This window comes from Entelurus aequoreus, linkage group LG08, assembly GCF_033978785.1.
Source record: "Entelurus aequoreus isolate RoL-2023_Sb linkage group LG08, RoL_Eaeq_v1.1, whole genome shotgun sequence".
In the NCBI taxonomy this organism is placed as follows: domain Eukaryota; kingdom Metazoa; phylum Chordata; class Actinopteri; order Syngnathiformes; family Syngnathidae; genus Entelurus; species Entelurus aequoreus.
Genome location: NC_084738.1, coordinates 13,373,144 through 13,400,224, shown reverse-complemented (window position 1 = coordinate 13,400,224; position 27,081 = coordinate 13,373,144). Strand labels below are relative to the sequence as shown.

General features: G+C 38.4%; 1 protein-coding gene across 3 annotated transcripts in view; it reads left to right on the top strand.

The window, feature by feature from the left end:
* Positions 1 to 20,084, top strand: part of LOC133655437 (breast cancer type 1 susceptibility protein homolog) — a 44,501-nt gene extending 24,417 nt beyond the window's left edge. For all 3 annotated transcript variants that reach the window (XM_062055620.1, XM_062055618.1, XM_062055619.1), the window contains 7 exons: positions 4,075 to 4,152; positions 4,297 to 4,337; positions 4,653 to 4,736; positions 10,490 to 10,547; positions 15,486 to 15,559; positions 17,684 to 17,744; positions 19,781 to 20,084. In XM_062055620.1, coding sequence (XP_061911604.1) covers positions 4,075 to 4,152; positions 4,297 to 4,337; positions 4,653 to 4,736; positions 10,490 to 10,547; positions 15,486 to 15,559; positions 17,684 to 17,744; positions 19,781 to 19,875 — 491 coding nt within the window. In that variant the 3' untranslated portion in view covers positions 19,876 to 20,084. The remainder of the gene's footprint in view (positions 1 to 4,074; positions 4,153 to 4,296; positions 4,338 to 4,652; positions 4,737 to 10,489; positions 10,548 to 15,485; positions 15,560 to 17,683; positions 17,745 to 19,780) is intronic.
* Positions 20,085 to 27,081: the final 6,997 nt, after the last annotated feature.

Genomic DNA, 27,081 nt, shown 5'->3' with positions numbered 1-27,081 from the left:
CACAGTGTTCATCTTGGAACAATTACTTACACCAGTGAAAATTGAGACTATGATAGCAACGATTAAAAAATATGTAATATCTTACCTGGCATCTATTTGCATCCTTTTGTCAAAAACAAGACAGCTATCAACATTACTAGAAAAGTATTAAGTTGAAGTGTTTTGTTTAAAAATCTCTGTTATAGATTTTCATTGTATTGTATTTGTGAAATATAACATGCTATTAGAAATATAAATACTCGGGTGCTTATAGGTTCTCATTTTCTCAAAATAATGAATTTAAATATGTAAATGTTTATGAAGAGTAATTAAACAATATAATAAAATTAAACAGTTTTCATTCTATTTATAAATGTGATTAAAATAAATATGATTTTTGAAATGTGTATTGTTTTAATTTTCTGTATTCAAATATAAAAATTAGGACTATCAAAATCATCAAGTTATATTGTGATTAATTACAAAACATTGAATTATGTACACACTTAGATTAATCATGCAATTTATTTTACACGTACAAGCTCCTTTACCGTAACCGCTATATGGTCAGTAATCAGATCAATCCACCAACAGTAAAAAAATGAGTGAGGACACTCCGACTGGTGTGATTGCTAGAAAATTTCACTCCAAAATTGATAAAACTGTTACCAAGTTTTGTGCAAATAAATGACATGCATTCAAGTAGAACGTTTAAAAACGTTCCTGGATGACATTCTGTCAATACAATTTAATTTGTGTACAAATAATGGGGTCTTTTTTATTAGATAATTTGAGTCATGCAAGCGATTAATCATGATTCATCAAAATTCCAAATTATGATTAGTCTGATTTAAAAAGATAATTTGATAGCCCCAGTAAAAATATATGCAACATACTTATAAGAATGAATTCACCAAACTAACCATTTTACCAAATATAATCATTTGTATAAAGTAGGTTTTCCTTGTATTGTTTAAAAAAGTCAAACCAAAGCAATACATACAAATGAAGAATTAATTTAATAGAATAGATAATTTGAGTAAGTGTTTATAAAAGTTTAAAATATGGTAAATACATTATATACAACTATAAAAAGTAATCAAATAAATTTTGATAAATGAATAAAATTTGATAATCGATTAATCTGTCGATTATTACTTCGATTAATCGATTAATAATCGGATAAAAGAGGCAAACTACATTTCTATCCTATCCAGTATTTTATTGAAAAAAAACCAGCATACTGGCACCATACCATACTTAATTTGATAGTTTCTCAGCTGTTTGTAAATGTTGCAGTTTATAAATAAAGGTTTGTTTTAAAAAAAATAAAATAAAAAATTTCCCATTAAAAAAAAACCAACCTGCGCATAGCATAGATCAGGGGTCTCAAACATGCGGCCCGCGGGCCAATTGCGGCCTGCGAGACGTTATTGTGCGGCCCCCACCTTAATATGACAGTTTAATGTTAGTGCGGCCGCGAGTTTTAAATGAATGGCGCTTGACAGCGTTGTGTGCGGAGCTGAAGGAATCTACCAATCATGGTGTGGTTTAAGGCTCTCGACAATATCGAGGGCGTGCTGTGATGGCACTGCCTTTAGTGTCCTCTAGAAGCTGTCACCGCATCATCTTTTTCTCCATACTAACAGCGTGCCTGCCCACACACATGCTGTATGAGGCTTCTGCAGACACACGCTAGTTATTGCAAGACATACTTGAGGAACAGCCATACATGGCACACTAAGGGTGGTCATATTTTATTTTATATATTTTTTAACACTGTTACAAATATGCACCACACTGTGAACCCACACCAAACAAGAATAAATGATAAAATGATAAATGGGTTGTACTTGTATAGCGCTTTTCTACCTTCAAGGTACTCAAAGCGCTTTTGACAGTATTTCCACATTTACCCATTCACACACACATTCACACACTGATGGCGGGAGCTGCCATGCAAGGCGCTACCAGCAGCCATCAGAGGCAAAGGGTGAAGTGTCTTGCCCAAGGACACAACGGACGTGACTAGGAAGGTAGAAGGTGGGAATTGAACCCCAGTAACCAGCAACACTCCGATTGCTGGCACAGCCACTCTACCAACTTCGCCACGACAAACACATTTCTGGAGAACATCCGCACCTAAACACAACATAAACACAACAGAACATATACCCAGAATCCTTTGCAGCCCTAACTCTTCCGGGCTACAAAAACACCCCCGCTACCCCCAACCCCGCCTCCTCCCAACCACGCCCACCTCAACCCCGCCACACACACCTCAACCCCCCCGCCCCCATCTCCCGAATTCGGAGGTCTCAAGGTTGGCAAGTATGCATTGACTTCACTTGCGTGATGCAAGCAGAGAAACATTTTGCCGCTTTTCCACGACACCCGCACACGCTCTTCTTCCCTCCCTCCCTGCCTCCCTCGCTCGCCCGCCTGCTCGCTCCCGCCCCCGTTGTAAACAGTCCGGGCGGGGAAGACTTCCAAAGCACTCCGCCGAAGGAGCGAGCGACAATACAAAAGTGTGGTGCACTGGACCCCAGCGCTGATACTCCGACAGAGAGTCGCTGGGTGAATCAGACGTGTAACACGTCAGTGGTGATGTTAGCTCGTTCAGGGCTAATTGTGCTACCGTAACTGTAAACTCCACGGTGAGCCCCCCCTACCGTTGGCTCCAGACAGAGACGATTTTTGATGCAATATTTCGTTGTTGAGCACAGGGGCACCCCGACGTGTCTTATTTAATTTCATTTTTATTTATCTCCTTCATTGATGTGCATCTTTGATCGATAGACAATTATACCTCAATTATTCAATTATACATTTACACACCAATGCCTGAGAAGGAGCAGGATGAAGAAAAATCTTATATTTTTTTGCCCCCTTCAACATAATACATAGTATTACTTAATGATATCATATAAACCAACAATTACATCAAAATATAACGAAAACAAACAAAAAAACACAAGAAGTGCAAAACTTCATGATGTACAAACCGAACAAAAAAAACAAGAAGTAATATACACCTCACGGGATGATACAAAACAAATACAAAACCAGGCAAAAAATAAGTAAAATAATAAATATAAAGCAAAATGTAAACACTTATGGCTGTCCATATAATTTTATTGTTCTGTCTTTATATATTTTTTCAATTGGAATATATTTTTACAATCTTTTATCTCATTGTAAAGAAAATTCCATAGTTTAATCCCCACCACTGATATACACATTTGTTTTAAAGTTGTCCTTGAATACTGATGTTGGAAATGACCTTTTCTTCTATGCTCTTCATTCTCAGAAGTGATGACAAACATTTTTTGTAAATTTGCTGGTAATGTTTTACTTTTAGCCTTAAACATGACACATAATGTCTGTAACTTTACTAGCTCCTGTAATTTCAATGAACCCGAATTAATAAATAATATGTTAGTTTGTTCTAAGTAATCTACTTTATGAATAATCCTTATAGCTCTTTTCTGTAGTTGATACAGAGAAAGTTGCGGTGCACAAGCAATACAATTTGAAACGTCATTATACAACTACACATGCTGAGGAGTATACAAAATACCAGGGAGATGAGAGAGTGAACCGGGTTGCAAATTTTAAAACCAGTCTACTGAGGCAACAAGATTTCGTCAAGAAAGCAAGCAAAAAGAGCGATGCAGCAGTCAAAGCTAGCTACATGGTGAGTGAGATGGTTGCTAAAACGGGAAAGCCATTCAAAGAAGGTGAATTCATTAAAAAGTGCATGTTAGATTTTTTTTAAGAAATCTTTTCTTGCGGCCCAGCCTCACCCAGTTTCTGCATCCAGTGACCCCCAGGTAAATTGAGTTTGAGACCCCTGGCATAAATCCAACGAATCGATGACTAAATTAATCGGCAACTATTTTAATAATCGATTTAATCGATTAGTTGTTGCAGCCCTAAAAACAAGTAATTTGTTGTTTGTTTGTATTTAATCACATAATATGCTAATAATCTGTAAGTTCAATGAATTGCTTATAAGAAAACTATGAAATTAAAAAAAAGACAATTTATATCATATAATAATGATAAATAAATATATTTGTTTTTCTCAACCAGACGAAGAACTGGTGTGCGAGCGGACTCTCAAGTACTTCCTTGGAATTGCCGGCAGAAAGTGGGTTGTAAGCTTCCACTGTAAGCATTTAAAAACATTTTTTTTAATGCTTTACTCTATTGTTAGGATTTATGTGATATCAGGCCTAAGCACTGACAGTTACAAGACATGTCACATAACCTAGTAATTGTCCCCTCGCCCTAACTTTTGTCATTTCTCTGCAGGGATTTCAGAGTGCTTCAAGCAAAAGAAACTCTTGGACGAGGTACGTTTGCCCCGTGTTTAGTTCTGCCCTGTCTTTCTTGTTACAATTAGGCTGTCTCCATGTTAAATTAAGGCAGCGTGACGAAGCTCTCCATGCCGTTTTCCTGTGCTACACCTCATGAATTATTTGACATTCATTTGCTTGTACATCTGGTTTGTGGTGTTGTAATGAATCATGCGCATCAGTATGCTCAATGAAAAGACCAAAATGTATTTTTCCCAAAGGTTTGTCTTGTTTAATGTCAATAATAGATAGAACATTTTCTTTGGAGGGAGAATCAGGCATTAACATTCACCTTGGTGCGTTTTCCTGCAGAGTAAGTTTGAAGTCAGAGGCGACGTGGTAAACGGGACGCACCACTTGGGTCCTACAAGAGCGCGCACCACCGACGATGACAATGTGAGTCATGCTTTTGTACGCATTATTCATTAATATTAAGGTCACACTGAAAGTAAGTGAGTAGCTTGGATAATACATCTCATAATAAATTTGTGCCCAATTATTATCTGTCCTGACCCTCATATGAGGGCATCATTTTTGCACGCACCCCCTGTATTGAAATACTATTGAAAACATAATTATTTAATTATTCATTCATTTATCTGTACGTGTCAAGATAGGTGTTTATGAGCACTTCTCCGAATAAAGAGCATGTTCTACTTCTGAGTATTCTATATCCCAGTAATTACCTACTGTATTTATGGTAAACCCAGTGGCAGCCTGTTGATTAAATGATTGTGTATCGTTCAAGTATGAATAAAGACGCTATAACGAGAAGTCCCCCTTTGCCTCTCATGGCCCCCTCTTACGCTTCACAGCGACTGACCCACTATTTGAAAGGCATTGTCATATTATACTGATAAAATAATGACTTTTTTCATAACGAGTATTCTTAAAAAACGATTATTCCTAAATATCACTTCTGCGTTTTTTTATGGAATTTCAATAGAAATAGGATCTAAACATTTGTTGAACGCTGGCCCTAGTCGCAGGGACTTGCTGTTCCTCTTGCCTGAACTAAAGAGTTGCAGGACGAGGGAGACGAACAAGCGCACCAAAACAAGCTCGCTAGTTAGCGAACCATCTTGGTAGCTTACTTGCTGTCGTCTCCATTCGCTCTCTGAGCCATAACGTTGACGGCTGTCTACATTGATGCTAATCATATTTGGATGATTACAAGCCAAACACCGTTCCGAACCATTTGTAGTTCTAGAGCAGGGGTGTCAAACTCAAATAGAGAGTGGGCCAAAATTTAAAACTGAACAAAGCTGCGGGCCAAGGTTGAACAAATTAACCTTTTAATAGGGACCCAAACAAGTTTTGCATTTAATATTGAACAAGCAAGGCTTACCGTATATAACTTTATAGTGACACGCAAAATTGAGTTTCAATTAATAATAATTATAATTAAAAAATATCAATGGCATATCAAATACAATTTAAATAAAAATGGAATGCCTCTTTTCTATTTGCAGCCTTCTGAGGTAAATATCAACATTAACTTTTTCCACAGGCTAATAAATTTGAAAATAAAATAACAATGAATAAACCAACCATTCAGGACTTTAAACTGCTCAGTTTGCAACACACTGATCTAATCTGATGTGCCCAAGCCAGATACCTGGCATCTTTTCTTCGATGCTAGTTCATTAATGTCGGTGCTCAGGCTTTGGAAGACATCTACCTATTTGGAGCTGTGATCGCAGGGCATTTGCTGATTGGGCTGGGCATTGCTCTGGTGTATCGTCAAATTCGGAAGACGATGGCAGCCACTCAAGGGGCCAACAGGCTGTTCAACGCAATGGAAGGATTGGGTCGTGCTGTGGGATCACAGACTGGAGCAATTGCTGATTTGAATCGCAAGGTGGATTCTATCTTGATGAAGTTAGAGAAAGAATAAATTGGAATTGTCAGAGCCAGCATACAGAGCAGGAATGTCATTGTTTTGACTGCTCGAAGAAAAAACAACATCTTAATCTACGATTTGACTCCCTCGAATGGCCTTGAGGAAAAGGCTGTTTGAAAACACTCCCCTGAGGACTCCTCAAAGATAGACGCTTTTGACCTTTCCCTTTTTTTTCAAAAGCACCTGGGTCGGACTCTTGAACTCTTGAACTCTTGGGGCCGGCCTCGGCCCATAAAGACAATTCCAACATCTCACCCAAGTTAATTGGGCATACATGCACGCACACACCCCTCCCCAAATCAACGCCTTCACCACTGCTTAATTCCTCCGGGGTTGTGGGGGCTGAGTAGCGCTCAACAGCAGCTGCCGGCCTCCAAAGTCCTGTTGGATGACTCTGTTGCGAGTTGTTGTGATTACATGTACCATGTTTATGTGTGCCATGCTATGTGAGGTTTTTTCCTCGGACTCAGTCTGGACCATTCCTGAGGGTCCAGCCTCAGACTGATATTTTTTTTACTCTTCCCCCCCCTTCCCCAATGTCACCTTTTTCCCACCTTTTTAAGGAGCGCCCTAAGTGGCTGATCCGTTGGCGGTCCCGTCTTGTCTCCCTGTAACGTATGTCTGCTCTTAGCAGGATTGTGCCGAAAATTTAATTTCAGTTCTTATGTGTCTTGTACATGTTAAGAATGGACAAATAAAGCTCCGATTTGATTTGATTTGATTTGAGCTGAGACAACCTTCATTAGCGAACGAAGGTGTTCATCCGTCATTATATCTCGTAGTCCACCAGGACCACAGTCTTGGGGGCGTGCCTTAAAGGCACCGCCTTTAACGTCTGCTTTTCATCCATTCTAACAACGTGCCGGCCCAGTCACAAGATATGTGCGGTTTCTGTACGCACACACACGTGAATGCAATGCACACTTGATCAACAGCGATACACGTTACACTGAAGGTGTCCGTTTAAACAATTTTAACACTGTTAGAAATATACGCTACACTGTGAATCCACACCAAACAAGAATGACAAACACATTTGAGGAGAACATCCGCACCGTAACACAACATAAACACAACAGAACAAATACCCAGAACCCTTTGCAGTACTAACTCTTCCGGGACGCTATAAAATACACCCCCACTACCACCAAACCCCCCCTCCCCCATTGGTCCAGAACATATTTTGCTTTGTTCATTATTGAAATATTTCTTGCCACCTTATGTTGTATATTTTTTATATGAGATTTCCAGTTCATTTTATCATCTATTATTACACTCCAAAATATGGTTTCTGTTACTCTTTCAAGTTACTCTTTCAATACCTACTCCGTCTATTAGTACTTGTTTGACTTTCTCTTCCACTGTTATCGACTATCATTATTTGAGATTCAAAGAGTCTATTTTTGTCAAACCATCTTTTTAATTTGTTCATTTCTTTTGTTATTGTTTTTATTAACTTCCGTGTGTTCTCTCCTGAACAAAATGCTGTTGTGTCATCTGCAAATATTACTAACTCTAAGTCCTTTGTAACTTTACAAATGTCGTTTATATAAAGCTTGAACAATTTTGGTCTCAATATTGATACCTGGGGTACGCCGCAAGATATATTTAGGGGTGTTGATATATCTTTACGTATTGCTTTCTGTTGGTTAAGTAGCTTCTTACTCAGTTCAAAACCAATTTTCTGATGCCATACCGTTCTAATTTGTTTATTCAGATTTTATGATTGATTGTGTCAAATGCCTTTGATAAATCTATAAATATTGCTGCTGCACACAGTTTACCATTTATTGGTAATTTCTGGTTGGTTATTTCGATGAATGCCTTTGATGTTGAAATGTTGGCTCTGTAACCATATTGGTTGCACTTTTGTTCATGAATTTGTCCAATCTGTTGTTAAAAAGGTTTTCAATGATTCTTCGAAAATTGCCGTAGTAAAGAACAAGGTCTGTAATTTGTAAATTGGTGTTTGTCTCCAGTCTTGTAAATTGGTACGACTTTTGCTATTTTCATTTCCTCTGAGAATGTGCCAGTTTGAAATTATAGATTGCTGATGTACATCAATGGTTCTGAAATTGTTTCAATCACTTTTTTTTATCACTTTCATAGAAATTCCGTGACAGTCAGTTGAGGGCTTGGATTTACATTTCTTGACAATTTAGATTATTTCCTCCTCTGTCACATTATTAAGGAACACGGAGTTGGGTTCAGCTGGTCCGGTTTTTGGAATTATTTGCTCTAGATTTGTACTAATATTTACAAAGTAACTATTAAAGTGTTCAACTACTTCATTCATATTGTGATTTTCTTATGTTACCGTCTATAAAGTATTGAGGGTAATCCTTCCTAGCACCATTTTTAATGATACTGTTTCTCTTTTGTTGTTTCTGTTCTTGTCTAATAATTGACTGTAATATGTAAACAATGTCGAACATTGTCTTTTTGTTTATTGCTATCATGTGATCACAACTGCATTTTTGCTCGTTCATCCGTGGAGATAGGCTCATATCGCCGATCCGATTTGAAGCTAAACATTTTCCTAAAACGGGACATTTGGTTTTATAATCTTTTTTTTTTTCCTTCTAATTTGTGTTACTTTGCGGCACTTCTCACTGGCGAGTCGCGAGGCTCTCTGTACTATGTTTGTGTTGGCGGCGGCGCCCGCTCCAGTCTCCGCCGAGACAAAGATTGTTAATGACCGAATAGAGGATCACTCTGTTCAGGAAATTGCACTAGTAAATAAACACGCTAAGGTGCTGAGAACGATGCACAAAGTAAGACGTCTTTCCTTCTGTTTGAAGCGAGAGACAAATGCGAGGCTCAACAATTCTGATTGGCAAACATGGCTGTCCAATCGCCAAGAGAAAAAAAAACTCAACCTTTTGTGGTTATTTACCGCACTTAATAAAACCTCGATGTCGATTCGATTTCAATTAATCGTGCAGCCCTTTTGTATATTGTTTTTTTTCCTCGTCTGACTTTGTTTTTCATGTAAGTTCAATTTTATTTGCCATATTTTGACATTTGTATCGTAAAATTCCAACCTTTTTCTCAGGATTTAAGGATCAAAATAAAATAATGTTCGTAAAGCTGACATTTTTTCCTCATTATATTACAACTTTATTCTCATATTTCCACATCATCCTTTTAATTATACATATTTGTTCTATTTCAAATAATATTTAAGTCATGAAAAGCACGTTATTTCTCCCAACCAATAATAGTCATATTTAAATGAAAAGTACATTATAATGATATTATGGTATGTATATTATTATTATATAACTGTTATGGAAAAGTTGTTAACTTCGGTATATAATATTTTGAAGTATTATCCTTTGTCCTTAAAAGGGGTCACTCAATCGTGACTCAAACAGTGCCATCAGCCAATAGTGTGGGTCTTTTTAAACATCAAATCTGTTTTTTTCTCTCTCGTGTAGCTAAATAACGAGACAACCAAAACAAAATACCACGAGTTCATTCAGTCAAAACACAAGCATAAGCTATTTTTCTTTGGAGTGGCAGCCGGTATTGCTGATTTCCATCCATACTGTGCATGAATGCACAATGCCTGACTGCATAAATTCATCATTTCCCAACAGCAGCTGCCCTCCACTACCCTCCTGCCCGCAACACAACAAGAAATGTCTTGTTTTCCATTAGACGCTCACATAATTGAATTAGGGAACCATTTCAGGTTGTGTTTCAGTGTTTTTTCAGCACAGGCTCAAACGCCACAGTGACAAACATATGAGCAGCCCCGAGTTTGAGGCTCTGGGTATCCGTCATTTGTGTGTGAATGAACGCTGCTCGCTTATGTCGCACTCCAATACGCCCCGAAGGATATTAGTGTTGTCTAAATTAAAAATCTGCACAAGAAACACTTTTTCATCACACAAAAGCACCTCTGGCTAATGATTATTATGGACAGGCTCAGAACTAGTTTTCCATCAAATAGGCCCACACATTTCTCTTCCACGCTTATGCCTCAAACTGTCTCAGGCCGTGACTTATGCGGCCGCGCAGGCTCAGGAAAGCTATTTACCATTCCTATTTTCCAGTAAGTGTGGGGTGACCCTGAACGCAACAAAAGTGCTCGCCCTTGTTGCTTGAGAGGTTGTTTTTCATTTTGTACGATAATGGCACGCCAAAGGTGGCCGTGTTTGCGCCTATTGTGCCTCCGCCTAGCAAGAAAACTTGATGAATTCAATGAATTGCTCATTTGCACACCTTTTTGTCTCCTCAGCTACTCATGAGGGGCTACGAAATCTGCTTTCAAGGACCCTTCACTGACATGACCACAGGTGAACTACCACACTCTGTGGACACGTTTTATTTGTGTCTGCACTCTTAACACACCGAACCGCACCAGAGTTCACTTGCAGGCAGACCGAGACCTGTCCCTCAAGCTATCTTAACCCTTGTGTGGTGTTCGGGTCTGTGGGACCCGTTTTCATTTTTTATTAAAAGAAAAATTATACAATTAATTAATTTTTCAAACTGAGACTCACTGACTTTGGCTCATTTTCTGTGAAGAACATATATCAGAATACATATTTAATGACCACACACCATACACCACCCCCTACACATTTCTATTACATATTAGATGTCCCGGTCCACTGGACCCGGGGCTAATAGAAGTGTGGAAATTGATGTTCTGTGTACCCCCCCCCCACACACACACACACACACACACACACACACACACACACACACACACACACACACACAGCAGGCCTAGACAGGAGGAGGACAGAGTGTAGGTACACAGAACATCAGAGGGTCAACTGTGCGAGAAAATGAGAGCAGACAGTGTTGACAATGTTGCAACCTTGTGTGAGAACCGCAGGTGCAGAAACACAAAAGAACAATCCCTGTGGGATGCAGAAACTGGCAGAGAAATTTTCCATGCTACGTTCATATTGTTGTTACTCAGCCAGCGTTTGTGGGTCTAATGGACCCGTTGCATTTTGTGGCTTTTAATGCCTCACAATCAAACACTTTTATGTTAAAATACTGAACAGATGTTTATTGGGATAAGGTAAACATCTGTTTACCTTATCCCAAAATACACAAAACACGCTGCTTAACATAAAAGAGTTTGATTGTGAGTAATTAAAAGCCACAAAATGCAACGAGTCCATCAAACCCACAAACGCTGGCTGAGTAACAACAATATGAACATTACACAAGGGTTAATCTTTTTAACAATTGTAGTGATATTAATAATGACAGTAGTAATAGCAAAAAATAATTGCCTTTTGGGGTTGCTGCTGCAGCATTTTTTAAGTGTTTTTGCATATTCTCTGGACTTTTGGTAATGTAAATTAATGTTAATTAAAATATCTTAAATATAATGCTATAACAGGGCAGCACGGTGGCAGAGGGGTTAGTGCGTCTGCCTCACAATACGAAGGTGCTGAGTAGTCTGGAGTTCAATTCCGGGCTCTGGATCTTTCTGCGTGGAGTTTGCATGTTCTCCCCGTGACTGCGTGGGTTCCCTCCGGGTACTCCGGCTTCCTCCCACCTCCAAAGACATGCACCTGGGGATAAGTTGATTGGCAACACTAAAATTGGCCCTAGTGTGTGAATGTGAGTGTGAATGTTGTCTGTCTATCAGTGTTGGCCCTGCGATGAGGTGGCGAATTGTCCAGGGTGTACCCCGCCTTCCGCCCGATTGTAGCTGAGATAGGCTCCAGCGCCCCCCGCGACCCCGAAGGGAATAAGCGGTAGAAAATGGATGGATGGATAATGCTATAACAGTGTTAAATAATGGTAATATAATATAGAAACATTGTTGCCTTTGGAGTGCATTAACATCAGAATCAGAAGTACTTTATTAATATCAGACCATACATACATAACTTATTTTAATGTACATTTTGATTGAAATGTAAAAAAGAAAAAGTTGCTTGCTAAAGGTTCACCCTCACCCAACAAGCTCACTTTTTGGGGGTGGGGAGGTGGTGCAAAAATTTACATTTAGTTTTCATGATCAACACCCTATTGTTTTTATTATAATTTGTATTGCAGTTTCCATGTTAATCATGACTAAGAAAAAGTCCCCACAAACAAATAGGAAGTCGGCCATTTTGCTGTGAATGGTCATTTTACGGGGTATTATTGCCTTCACTATGCGTCACACCTCAACAAACAACAAAACACAATCTGCTTGTTGATTTTGATCAATTACATTAAACGTGTGCATACACCTGTACTGAGCAACAGGGTTCCCCCTAGATTGCCACTATTTGTGGCGGTGGAGGCTTGGCTAGGGGCGTGGTCAAAATGACATCATGACCATTTTGATTTGCAGTGATTCATATCCATCCATCCATGTTCTACCGCTTGTCCCTTTAAAAAGGCTAAACAAATGTTCTATGTATATTTTAAAACAAATGTTGTTATTAATAATGTCATTAATACAATTAATAATATATTTTTTCTTATTATTAGAATCAAAATCACAATCAGCTTTATTGGCCAAGTAAGTGTAGCACACAAGGAATTTGACTTGGTAGACTGTGCTCTCTTTGTTCAAAGCAATTTCACTTTTTGCTGCTTATTGTAAAAGGTAACATAGGCTACACTATATTCTGCCCTCCCTGAATGTTGGAATTTAGTTTGCCAAATATGTGAACAGCCCTTTCAATTAGATATGAAAAAAAATAACGAGGTGTTTTGTTGATATTCTTCACAATGAAGTCATTGTAAAACCAAGCACACTATAAGGAAAGTACATTATATATACACATGAAGTGCACATACATGTAGAAATCAAGTTAAATTAATAATATAGCTTGCTTGGAATAAACTGGGGAAAAAGCCATACAATTATGCAGGATAATGGTTCAGCTGGAATGCCGCTAGCTTAATGCTAATGTACAATGGGCTTGCTCATAGACAAGCTAACTCAAATGAGCATGGCCAATCACAGGGCACATACAGACGATCATTACCACTAACATTCATCTCTATGGACAATTTTCTGTCTCCAATGAACCTAACATGCATATATTTGGAATGTGGCAGAAAACTGTAGTGCCCGGAGAAATCCCACACACAAGGGGACAAATGCATACACACACGCAGACGTCCAAACTGAGGTTTGAAGACGCACCTGGCGTAAAGTCAAACATTGTCAGAAGTAATGTCAAAAGATTTAGGGTAGTTTACACAGGCTTGAACAAAATATGCATTAATTAACTTGAAATCAATTTCTCTTCAACTTTCTCTCCTTGCTATTGTCGGGTGCCAACTCTGCTTATGTGCGTGACCAGCTTTCACGCTAATGACAGGCAATTTAGATAAAAAACATTTTTTAAAAGATTAAAGAAATGAGTAACTTTTTATGATATTTGAGATGTTTTTAAACTTATTATGGCCAAGAGTATGTAAATAATAGACTATATACAGTATATTCAATCATACAATATATTACTTAAATTTGTTTTCGTGTTAAAAAAAGTATTTTCATGTAAAAAAAAATAAATAAATAAATTATTTTGAAGTTGTGATGGAATTAATCTTGCCGAGGTGGTGTGCCACGATCAATTACATGTAGGGAAAACCCTGAGTGCAATATTACCATTACATTTTTATGAAATAAAATAAAGCTTGTGAACAGTATAAATATAAAATTGGTTCCCACAACTGTTTGAATAGTGCTCGCAAATGGATTTCTAAAGTGCTTGGAACATTACAAAAAATTCATTTGAGAGATTTGTCACCTCTCTCTGCCAGCTTCATGCTGATTTGCACTGCTGTTTTCCAAAATCGTAAATGACCCTCAGCCGCTGTGATGGCGGCGTTGTGTAGGCCTGTAATGCAGCCGCAGCGCAGTCAAAAGAAGCTCACACTGACTTTTGACTGACACAACAAACGGCATGAAACCTGCAGCTTTTATGTTATTTCTTTTCAACCCTCCTGGCATTCAGGAACAAGAGGGGAGAATGTGTGGGTGGACTAAATATTATAGAAATACTTTTCATTGTCGCTCTTCTGCACTATAGTTTCCATGGAAGTAGCTCACAATGCAGAAATGCCAAAGAAAGAAAGGAATTGAGGACTAGACATGTCATTGCATCTTTCAGAAATGCCCGGATGCCATGCAAGTGTGTTCCTTAGTGGCTATAAACAGAATAGAGCGAACATCAAAAAAGTTTGAATATATTGTGCAATTTTAGATTATGGATGGATTTCACAATGTGGCGACAGCCATCCAGGAGCTCAGTTAATTTTATATAAACTCCAGTTGCTGCTTAAACAGGTTGCGGTAGAAATCTAATGCATATAATAAAACAGAAAAACAATTTAATGACTGCTTAAACCGGTTGCTGTAGTAACTAGGGCAAAATGAGCTGGAGCAATAACAAAGGACAAAAAAGTAAAAAAAAAAAAAAAGGTGCTGCCTAAACAGGCTCCGTAAAGGCCAACACTTAACACTAAACGGAGCCTTAGGGCAGTGGTAGATATACATAATAATTAAAATAATAGGGGAAAAAATGAAATGCCACTGATGGGTTGCAGCAGAAAATGGGAGACGGGGGACAGCAGCAAAATGCAAAAAGTAAAGAAATACACAAAACACGCTGCTTAACAGGCTGTGATGGACTGTAAAAATGTAAGGGATAAACCATTACCAATGCTGACTCAAGAAAGTGCAGTAGTAATCTAATTAAAATAATGAAACAAAAAATGTAATTGCTGGCTGAACAACAAGCCACAAAAAAGTAAAAAAAGTGAAACCTGCTGCCTAAGGCTGTGATAATATGGTAAAAGTATAAGAATATTGACTCGAAATGTAATTGCTGTTCAAACAGGTTGCATTACAAACTATGGGGAAAAGAGCGAGAAACCACAAACACAAAAGTTAAAAGTAGACAACCGGCTGTGGCAGACAAAATATGTCAAAGGTAGCAGAAAAAATGCTCTCTAAATGGGCTGCGGTAGAAATCTAATAAAACAAAAATACTTAATTTCTGCTTCAACAAGTTGTGGTAGAAATTGGGGGAAAGGGGCTAGAAAAAAGGGTACTAAATTGGCTGTGGAATCCTCAACTAGCTGCAATATCTATCAAGTTTTACCTAATTTGAACGGTAACTACACTTCTGAGTTCAAATAGACTTTCAATAACTGGTGTAACTTTGCCTTGACGTAACTCTCGTAATTTACATTCAACTGACTGTGTCCTAATAATAATGATAATAATAATAATGTTGATGATGTGTTTTCCCCAGATGAATTGGAGTGGATGGTGCAGCTTTGTGGAGCAGCTGTGGTCAAAGATCCACTTTTGCTGGATAATAAACGGGTGAGATTGCCTTTACAAAAAAAAATATTAGTAGTACTCACTTCATTAGATACACTGTACAATCATATTACTTCCAATGCAACAGCTGTGCGTTGACTTGTTTTACAACAAAATATTTGGAACTGTTCTCAGTATGATGTGTTCTACACCAACCACAATAATAACATTTATTGTATTGTATCCTGTTGTGACCAGTCTTCCTCTTCGAATGATTCCATCTCACGTCTTATGATTCCTATATATAATTTAAACAAAATATATCCCTGCAGAGTGTTAAGCACTTGCCCCCTGCCAACACGACAATTATGATTATTATTCATGAAACCTGCTTTGTTTGCAGTTGAGCGTAGCAGATGCTTACTGAACAGGGAAGCAATTAATAAATAAGTTTTTTTAAAGGACTGGCTATAAAGTGTGTTTAAACCTTCCCAACTAACCTTTTTACAGTCACAGTAAGAAGGGAATTGTGCTCTGCTTTAAAATGTTAGTGTTGGAATTCATGTTTACCCTCAATGAATGGCATCTCTATAGTACCCACTGCACTTGTGCACTACCGTCACCACAAACTTGTGTTGCCATATATTCACGGCTGTGTAGTCATTTTCAGTGAATAAATCAACACTGTTGAACGAGCTGTATACTGACTACTCTACAGTAATTTGTGTTGTTTAGAGTTGCTATCGTGCCAATTCAACCAATGCACAGCATCGTGACTATGGCTGCACGATTAATCGAAAGCAAATCGACATTGAGGTTTTAATTAGTGCTGTGAATAATGGCAAGAGGCTGAAGGTTTTGGTTTTCTCTTTTGTCACAGGCATTTGAGTGATAGCCATGTTCGCCAATCAGAATTGAGCCTTGCGTTTCTTCGTCTCTTGCTTCAAACAAAAAGAAACACATTTTTGTGCATTGCTCTCATCACCAGAGCGTGTTTATTTAACAGTCGAATTACCTGAGCAGAGTGACCCTGTTTTTAGTCATTAACAATCTTATGATTACATTACATTTTAAACACTATAGCTTTTATCTAATATTTATGCAGTTAAAGATCACAATGGCGACGAAAAATTTGAGTCTTTCTGCATAAAGCCAAATATTTTTGAAAGTAAAATATTGCATATTCTAATGTGTGGCACCTTGAGACAAAAATATATTGATTGACAGTCTAAAAGTAACATGTCTTCCTTTTTGCAATTTTATGTATAAAATATAAAAATCAAATGGCAATTTTAGAGAGAAAAAACGCAACTAAGTTTTTTCTCAAAATCATGCAGCCCTAATCGTAAGTAATTCCCCGCACATTTTGGGTCATCATTGACATATTCGCCTATCTGATCTGTCCCAGCAGCACTTAAACGCATGGCAACTGTCTAACCAATCAAACGTTTCCCTGCATCTCCCCGCGTCTTTACTTACTTGTTTATATTGACAGAGATTCATTCATCCACTCATTTGAGTTCACCCTAAAAAAATAGCCAATGTTCGCACCGAAAGTGCGGGTAACCTCTTGCAATGTGTTGGAATATAAACAAAAGTTAATATGGACTTAAACTGCACGATTGTACATGAGAATGTCTGTAACTCGTGAACGACAGAGCAGACATCAGACAATAAGGCAGCCCTTGGTGTGTTTTTTTTTTTTTTTTTTTTTTTTTTTTTTACAAACTATGCACTCATACTTACCTTTAGAGTACTCTATGTACAGCTGGTATAAAAAGTGTCATTTATACAATAATGTCCTTTAAGATTATTTGTATGGTTTAGTCATCTTCAATGTAAATAATTTTAACTGAAAGTTTAAATTTTTTTCTCATGTGAAGACTGAGATATAATTTAAAATCTTTTCTTGCAGTAATAGGCATGTACTTTGCTAATAAAGCATATTGCTTTTTGAGGTTGGGGGTTACAAAAACACTTAAACACTGATTACACATTCATAAATTCACATGGGGATGTAATGTTAATTAATTAAAACATTACAACTTTTGCCGCAACTTTTTGATAATGCTGCCACAAGATCAGGAATTTTAGGCAGCAACGATCACAAAAAAATCTCACAAAATCCTGTGTTGAGTGTTCTCCCTTATCCATTAATGTGAGGTATCTTCTTGTTTGGTCACACAGAAGACTAATCAGCTGGTCATTGTGCAGCCTGGATCAGCGCCATGCTCGACCACATACAGCAGTAAGTTTCATCTCACACACACTTTTCCATGCAAAGTTCATAAGGAACATCTTCGTACTGACAGCAACAAGAGCAGCATGAGCCTGTTACATAATTAATGCACATTTCCACTAGGGGAGTTGCTTTTGTAATTGTGTTCACATTGTGTCTGTCAGCTCCACGCGGGCATCAAACAACGGCAAACGCATCAGATTAGTTGATGAGGGTGTTATTAGAGGCTACAAAACCTAGTGTGTTGTTGTTGTTAGCGTCACGTTGCATCTAAATCCTAGAGACTTAATTTGTTAACAGTACGCAATACAGTATGTTTTTGTTGTTGTTGCGCAATCGCACATGTAATGTTTTAAAGTTGCCATATTTGTTTACAAGGAGGCAAAGGCACGTCACAATCATTCAGTGTTCCTGCAGGTGCGAAGCTCTCACTAATTGTGACAGAAGGGCGAGGTGGTAGCCGCAGTCCGCCCTTAAAAGAGACTGCTGTTACCGACGAGAGCAAGTGTGAAAGAATTTGGGCTGCAGAGAAATGGCCGAGAGGGAATGTCAGACAGATGGAGGTGGGGTTGAGTTGGGGGGTATGCGGGGTTGTCAAAACCAGCAGACAAAAGTCGTGAAAGGCTGCCAGAAATGAGCAGAACTTGCTTGTATACGCAATAACATGCATTTGAAAGTGGATGGTCAAAGGTCACTGTAGCCCCCTGTTTGAGTATGCCAGTTAATTTAAATAACTCTCAGAGATATTAATTTGACAATATGTTTATTATCGTGCTTGTAGTCTGCAATAAGAGTTTTAGGCAAACCTGAGTACAATAGTATTGCATGGCGCTGCCTAATGTTCCAACTAGTGTGCTGCAATAATTCTGTGAGGGCCGAGAGTGAGGTTAATTTGCACTCCTGCATCTTTAATGCTCCTACTTTCCTCTTTTCCGCATCCCTAAGCACTCAGTCAAGGTCCAGGTAATCAGTTGTCCATAAACCCCTTCATTACTTCCCATCATCCCTCCCAGCCTCTCACTCGACGTCCCTCTCCGCCTCTTTGTGATGTGATGTTATGATACGAGCATCTTCAGCTCTATAAGCTCGCAATTTACACTCTTTTTTGTTTTACTATTATTTTTAAAGCTGTTCAACTTGTCCCAATTTATTAGCCCATTAAACTACTACAGTAAAATAAAACATCAAGAAATCAGCCTTTGTGGTCACTGGAGTCAAGATAACAATATATATTAAAATATATATTTTAATGCAGAAAGAGATAGAAGTTGTTCAAATATAGCAAATAATTTCATGCAAATACTAAAAAAACATTTCAATTCAAGCAAACAATACCAGTAAGGATTATTTACCGATTCAAATTTTAAATATACGGAAGTACTTAAACTTACAAACTTAATTGTTTCTGTGACAGCTCTTAACTCTAAACACTTGTATCTCAAATCAACATCTACCATGGACATTAATTGAAAACAATTTAATTGGTGCTTGGCCCCCACTCAAAACAACACAAGGTTAACATTTAACATCCCTTTCAAAAAGAAAAAAATATTAATTTGATTTGAAAAAACCTACTGATAGAATATACTGTACTGTAGTACTAACAACTACAGTAATTTACTGTAATAATAATGCATAGCATTTACGTTGGAGAGTGGACTTCTACAGTATCTCCTTTCTACTGCTTCTCCTTCAAACACTCCATCAGCAGCTTTTCCATATGTGTATGGATAATTGTTTGCCATTTAGATATTATAAGCTCCTCCTGCTTCAGCATTTATCAGACTAACAGTGATATGCTCAAATTGCTCTGCCAAGTTGGAAACACGCTTGGTCATGTTTTGTATGATTTATTACTTTAATTCAATGAATGTCTTCCACTTCTTCTCATCCCTACCCTTGACACTCACTTTCTTCCTTTCCATAATTGGCGAACCAAGTTATGCCGATCTCTAGCTATAAACTAATGCTAGCGAGTAAGACCAGATGAATAAGTGAATATGTCATGGTGCGATCTAATGACAGCCCTGTTCTCCACTGCACAGGTCTTTCTAAACAAGCCACAGTTGTGACTCGCGGTTGGTTGTTGGACACGGTGGCCACCTACACACTGCAGACTTACGCAAACTACCAAACGTGAGCCGTGGACTCTTTCCCTCTCTTTCTTTCCTTAAATCTTTGATCTGTACAAATGTGGATAAACCAAAGCACAATGTACATATATTTAACCAAAATGGTATTTTTTTGTCTTTGTTTGGAGCTTAAAGTCTAATAACTAATCGTCGCAAATAGACAGTTATTTAATGTCTTCTGTCAACTCAAATGTTTTTTAATAAATAAACCTGTTGTCCTTACAATGTCCCCCTCCCCCCTCTTCTGACTTTGTCTCCGTGTCAAGAAATGAATACTACTAAAGTACAGTCAAGTAGAAAAAACGGGCTAAGCGGCCATGTTTTTTAACCAATCTTGCTAAAATTTTCAGTTTACCAAATTTAATGGTTATTTGAATCGCTCCAAAGTTACAGTGGGTGTTTGTTAGAGTGCATTGTACTGTGTGAGAAATTTCAAGTCAATTCGAATTATGGTGTCAAACTACAAAACCCAAAACCAGTGAAGTTGGCACGTTGTGTAATTCGTAAATAAAAACAGAATACAATGATTTGCAAATCCTTTTCAACTTATGTTCAATTGAATAGACTGCAAAGACAAGATATTTAATGTTCGAACTGAGAAACATAATTTTTTTTTTTGCAAATAATCACTAACTTAAAAAATGTTATGGCAGCAACACATTGCAAAAAAGTTGGCATAGGGGCATTTTTACCACTATGTTACATGGCCTTTCCTTTTAACAACACTCAGTAAACATTTGGGAACTGAGGAGACACATTTTTGAAACTTTTCAGGTGAAATTCTTTCCCATTCTTGCTTGATGTACAGCTTAAGTTGTTCAATAGTCCAGGGGTCTCCGTTGTGGTATTTTAGGCTTCATAATGCGCCACACATTTTCAATTGGAGACAGGTCTGGACTACAGGCAGGCCAGTCTAGTACCCGCACTCTTTTATTATGAAGCCATGCTGTTGTAACACGTGACTTGGCATTTTCTTGCTGAAATAAGCAGGGGCGTCCATGATAATGTTGCTTGGATGGCAACATATGTTGCTCCAAAACCTGTATGTACCTTTCAGCATTAATGGTGCCTTCACAGTAAGTTACCCATGCCTTGGGCACTAATACACCCCCATACCATCATAGATGCTGGCTTTTGAACTTTGTGCTAAAAACAATCCAGATGGTTCTTTTCCTCTTTGTTCCGGAGGACATGACGTGCACAGTTTCCCAAAACAATTTGAAATGTGGACTCGTCTCCACTTTGCATCAGTCCATTTTAGATAAACTCAGGCCCAGCGAAGCCGGCGGCGTCTCTGGGTGTTGTTGATAACTTGCTTTCGCTTTGCATATTAGAGTTTTAACTTGCACTTACCGATGTAGTGACAAACTGTAGTTACTGACAGTGGTTTTCTGAAGTGTTCCTGCGCCCAAGTGGTGATATCCTTTACACACTGATGTCGCTTTTTGATGCAGCACCGCCCGAGGGATCAAAAGTCCGTAATATCATCGTTTACATGCAGTGATTTCTCCAGACTCTCTAAACCTTTTGATGAGTTAAAGTACCAATGATTGTCACACACACACTAGGTGTGGCAAAATTATTCTCTGCATTTGTCCCATCACCCTTGATCACCCCCTGGGAGGTGAGGGGAGCAGTGAGCAGCAGCAGTGGCCGCGCCCAGGAATCATTTTTCGTGATACAACCCCCAAATCCAACCCTTGATGCTGAGTGTCAAGCAGGGAGGTAATGGGTCCCATTTTTATAGTCTTTGGTATGGCCGGACCGTAGATGGTGAAATCCCTAAATTCACAGTTTGTTGAGAAATGTTGTTCTTAAACTGTTCGTCAATTTGCTCACGCATTTGTTCACAAAGTGGTGACCCTCGCCCCATCCTTGGAAGTTGCTTTTATACCCAATCATGACACCCACCTGTTCCGAATTAGCCTGTTCATCTGTGGGATGTTCCAAATAAGTGTTTGATGAGCATTCCTCAACTTTCTCAAGTCTTTTTTGCCACTTGTGCCAGCTTTGAAACATGTTGCAGACATCAAATTCCAAATTAGCTAATATTTGCAAGAAATAACGTTTTCCAGTTCGAACGTTGAGTATCTCGTCTTTGCAGTCTATTCTATTGAATATAGGTTGAAAAGGATTTGCAAATCATTGTATTCTGTTTTTATTTACGATTTACACAACGTGCCAACTTCACTGGTTTTGGGGTGTGTAACAGCGTGGTTATTCATCACCTCTTATTAGCGTGTCTCGCACTGCAGCTTTCCAAGCCGTCAAATTAATTAATTAACCGTTGATATATCGTCAAATGTGGGGGTTTTTTGTGTTTAAAAAAAATAGCTTGCTCTGAAAATGTGACGGGAATGTCAGCTCGTCTCCTCGGAGGCTTTTTAAATGCCAGATGCCTTGGTGCCAGACGTGCCAGAATGCAGCGTTCTTTCTTTCTTCCAGTCAGCTACTTTTTTTACTCCGTTCAATAGCTGTACTCTCAATGGAGCCTAATGCTGTTTAGTCTTTTCACTGTATTAATCGAGAAGATTGTTAGCAATGCCTGGAATGCTAGCAGAATTTGTCAATCACAAGGTTGTCCTTTTAGACCACTAAGTGAATTGAATCCGTGTGTGAAAGTGTGTCTTTGTGTAGGACATATGCAGTTGTTGGCATCCTAACATGAGCGCATGGATGACGGTGTCTTGTCAACTTGCACGGAGGCAAATTTGCTCACCTCGTTTGTTTGTATGTTGTGCACGTCTTTGCAAACTTGAGCGAGCAGATACCTGAGGCCGAAAATTCATCAACAGTAGAGGCACTGTGCTCGTTTGTCGATATTGTTTGTAACAGGAAAGCACATGTTTTTTGTTGTTGATCACATGACTCGGCTTCTGCATTCCGAACATTTTTATCTAACGAGGTACAACACGCCCTGCAGTACAAATTATACCTGCCCTTTCCACATTAATTTTATACAGAACCTAACGTGCGGCGTAAAATTGCCGCGTCAATATTGTGCTATTTCAGTGACGTTTATACCATCAATCAATCAATGTTTATTTACATAGCCCTAAATCACGAGTGTCTCAAAGGGCTGCACAAGCCACAACGACATCCTCGGCTCAGATCCCACATCAGGGCAAGAAAAAACTCAACCCAATTGGATGACAATGAGAAACTTTGGAGGTCTTTTGGAGTCTCTTTCACACAGAAATCCCATAAAATAGGCATAACAGTAGATCCATGCATTCGTCTTTGCCTTTTGCACTGAAAACCAAAATGAGGCAGAACATTGCAGGATTTATTCCCCAACAGTAGATTTTTCTTTTCTTTTCTTTTTATTTGTCAGGGACAGTACAATTAAACAATGCTACCCATAGGTAACCGATGTCAAAGTACATAAAGACTTCTAGCCACAGGCTAATTTGCAACCCTCGTCCCTGGTTAGGCTTTTTAAAGAAAAGTTGGGAAAAGTGAAAAACATTGTAACTTTTTGTAGAGAACCTAATGAAAGGTGCAAAATTGTCAGGTCAAGTTCATACCTGTATTGTGTGTCGGTGCTGTTCATACAAGAACCTAGGCTATGTGGGATCTGAACCGAGGATGTCGTTGTGGCTTGTGCAGCCCTTTGAGACACTTGTGATTTAGGGCTATATAAATAAACATTGATTGATTGATATTTCACACAGAAATCCCGCAAATCGACAGGTTTGTCTGTGCCTTTTGTACAGAACGTAGTGAAAGGTCAGATTTAGTCTCTCATTCCGTGTTGGTGGCTTTTAAACAATTTATTTTCTTACAGATATCACGCAAAATAGCTGTAACAGTAAATCCAACAAATGGGTATTACACGCCACAGTCTCCACTTAGCTAGAGTTCTGTTTTTTTTTTTTCCTGCACTCGGTCCTCCTGGACAAAAGTCATCGACATGCCAAAAATAAATACAATAGACCTTCTATTGTTGTTGGAATGTGTTGTTTGATCGATGTGGCTCAGTTTCCCAAGCTGGTACTGTAAAAACAAGTGCACGCATTATCCACCATCATTGTTACTTACGCAGCACAGAAGCTTTCCGCCTTTCTGGACCAGTTGCCCCGCATATATTTTTAATCTGTGCAATTTTACACACTGTTTGAATGTGCCCTCCTTGCATTTTTGATGACTCACTTCCATCCCCTGAAGTGACATAACAACCATTATCCCTCCCTGCCTTAGTGGCTTAATGCTTACTGCTAGCTGCTTAATTCCCTGCTTCCTTGTGAGGTTAAATCCTGACTTGAGTCGTAATAGAGCAGCAGTGTCGGCCGTCATCTCTACGAGAGCAAACGTGTAACTGTCCTACTTAAACTATTAATGTTTCAGTTCTGGTGATTACAGTACGGATTAACTGCTTCACTTGCTGCTGGTTAAATACACCAGAGACGGAAGACTAGTTTTTGTCTGGCATGCGGCTGACAGCCCCCGTCAAAACCATACGGTATATGTGTTAAGTGTCAAAGCGAAAGATGCAAACCGTTTAGAACAAGATGTCTGAGATTACATGCTACAGAGATTACGTGCTACAGACAAATGAATATGATGTTAGGATTTGAAATAACATAAATTGGTAGTTCTCACGTTCAACGAGGGTTTTCCTTTGAAAAATGTATGACACTCAAACATCCATTTTCAACATAATTATTTTCACCCTTAATTCTACTAGCACCATACTGATTATATCAATATTTTGTATACATTTTAAAAGTCACAACAGAGTATGTAAGGTGTGTCCAAAGTGCATGCTATTTGCAGGCCTATTTTCAAAATACAATAGAACAAAAAAGATTAGTAAAAAAAAATGAAGAAAAGCAAAAAATAAGAATAAAAAAGTTAACATTTTTATACTATTACTAATAATAATGCAAGTTGTAGGCTGTTTTTTGTGTTAAAATACAGTATGTAAAACCTCTTAGCATTGCTACATTGGTTAGTTTTAGCCCATTTACAAAATTAAAACAATAAAATTGGTCTCCAAATCTTTTGATTTCTTAGAAAAGTTTGAACACTCCTGGAATATGCCAATATTAAAACAATGCGCCTCATTGTAGATGACACCTGACTATTCAGGCCCGGGGACTAAAGATGTTATAGGACCTCCCAAAAAGTCCCTACAGTCGGAAAACGACTATAGTGGCATTGTGCTGTGTGATAAAACGGCACATTTCAGAGAGGCCTTTTATTGTGGTCAGCCTAAGGCACACCTGTGCAATAATCATGCTGTATATAAATATTAGCCTCTTGCTATGCCACACCTGCGAGGTGGGATTGATTATTATGGCAAAGAAGAAATGCTCACTAACACAGATTTGTGAAAAATATTTGAGAGGAATAGGTTTTTTATGTATTTAGTAACAATTTTCGATTTTTGAGTTCAACTCATGAAAAATGGGAGCAAAAACAAAAGTGTTGTTTATATTTTTGTTCGGTGTAGAACATTTTAAATATGCAGTGGTATGCAGGAAAATAAACTATTAGAGAAATATGTATGAAACACTAAATTACCTGTAAGTACAAATATTTCCTGTCGAATATTTGTCGTTTAAAGCGTCCCCTACTATGTTTTTAAAATAATCTTCCTTTAAAAGTATATGAATGTAGTTTTTGGGGGGCTTATTTTGTTTAATCAGATGAAAATGAAACAGCCCTGTACAATTTACTTAATATGATTATCATCATGATAGCATTAGCCATGCCGGTGAGAATACAAGCTACCCTTAATAATAGTTTTTTCTCTGTAAAACAGGTACCGTCCTTTTTGTTGCCATGCCAACGTTTAACGTGACAGCATGTAACCTCAAGAAGAAAGCACATGTGAAAATAAAGAAGCTTTCTGATCATTTTTCTGAGTCATCATGGATTATAATGGCCTTGCTTGTTATATCAGCCTGTACTCCTTTCTAACGACACACCTGGAACATGCTTGCTTATGGCCACATAATCAAAGGTTTGCTGTCATTAGGTCTAAAGCGGATTTGAGGGCATGGCGGATGACTGTTAGCTAAATACAGGCCCGAGGCGAAAAAAGCCTGCAACGTGACACATTCTCTAAACCATCAACAAACAATCCTTTGAGCAAAGTTGCCAGAGGCTTTTACCTTATTTTTTTAACGTTACTGGGAGATTGCATTGTAAATAGGAAACAGAGAGTTTAATCTCAATATTTTAGCCTTCTGCATGGCAGGGTTTCCATCGAATACCCAATCCCAGTGAATGGAGGCTGCCTGCTCCGGTCTTGCCCTCGGCATCTGGTGCGACCTCATGCTTGGCAACATGGCAGCGGCGCTGCGAAATGTCAGTTTGCCAATCGCTCAAAGAGGCAGCGGGGAGCTACGAGGGACCGGAAGGGGGCAGAGTTAAAGGTCACACAACCAGGCTAATGAATAATTGCCACTGCATTTGTATTTGTATGTGATGGTGCAGAATATGTAGAGTCAAATAATTGAAAAGTCTGTGCCAGAGGGTAATAGATCATTAAGAATTGCATGGAATTGTTTCTGTAAGCATAAAAGGTGAAATGGAGTGCATTAATTGGCTGCCACCAAACAAATTTTGAGCCCACATTTGTCTATACACAAACTAATGCAATCTTTATGAAAAATAAATAATCATTGGATGACTTTATTATAAACAAAAATCATCCCCCATCAGCCCATAATAGTTTTTTTTGGTTTGTTTTAATGAACCAAGCATTGTAGGTCTAAACAAGTTTTTTTTATTGAAAGAGGTCATATTATGATTTTTTTCTTTGTTCAAAATTTTGCATAGGTAATTTTTTGCAGACCATCTTCAAGCTGCTTTCTGACCGCTTCTTCAGGATGCGCCGTTTTGTGAGCGGTCTTATTTACTTACCTCCACTTCGACTGTGTCTTCTCCCTGTCAGCCATGTTACAGTTTTTAGAACTTACATTTGGAATTTATGATATAAGTTAGAACTATACGCTACTTTGTATTAGAAATTGCAACAGCGGAGGATGCATGTGCATGTAAGAGCATGTCTGCCCCGCAACAAGAGGATAGAGGGGGAAAAAAAAACGTATTGACTACAGTGCCAGACTACAATGGTCGACTCGCAAAAGCTCTTCGAGTAAAACCGACCATGTATGGAGATATCGGCTGATGTCAGAAATGGGGAAAAACGTCATAAACTGGGCACATTTCACACGTCTCGTTTGGAGGGAATATGAAAGAAG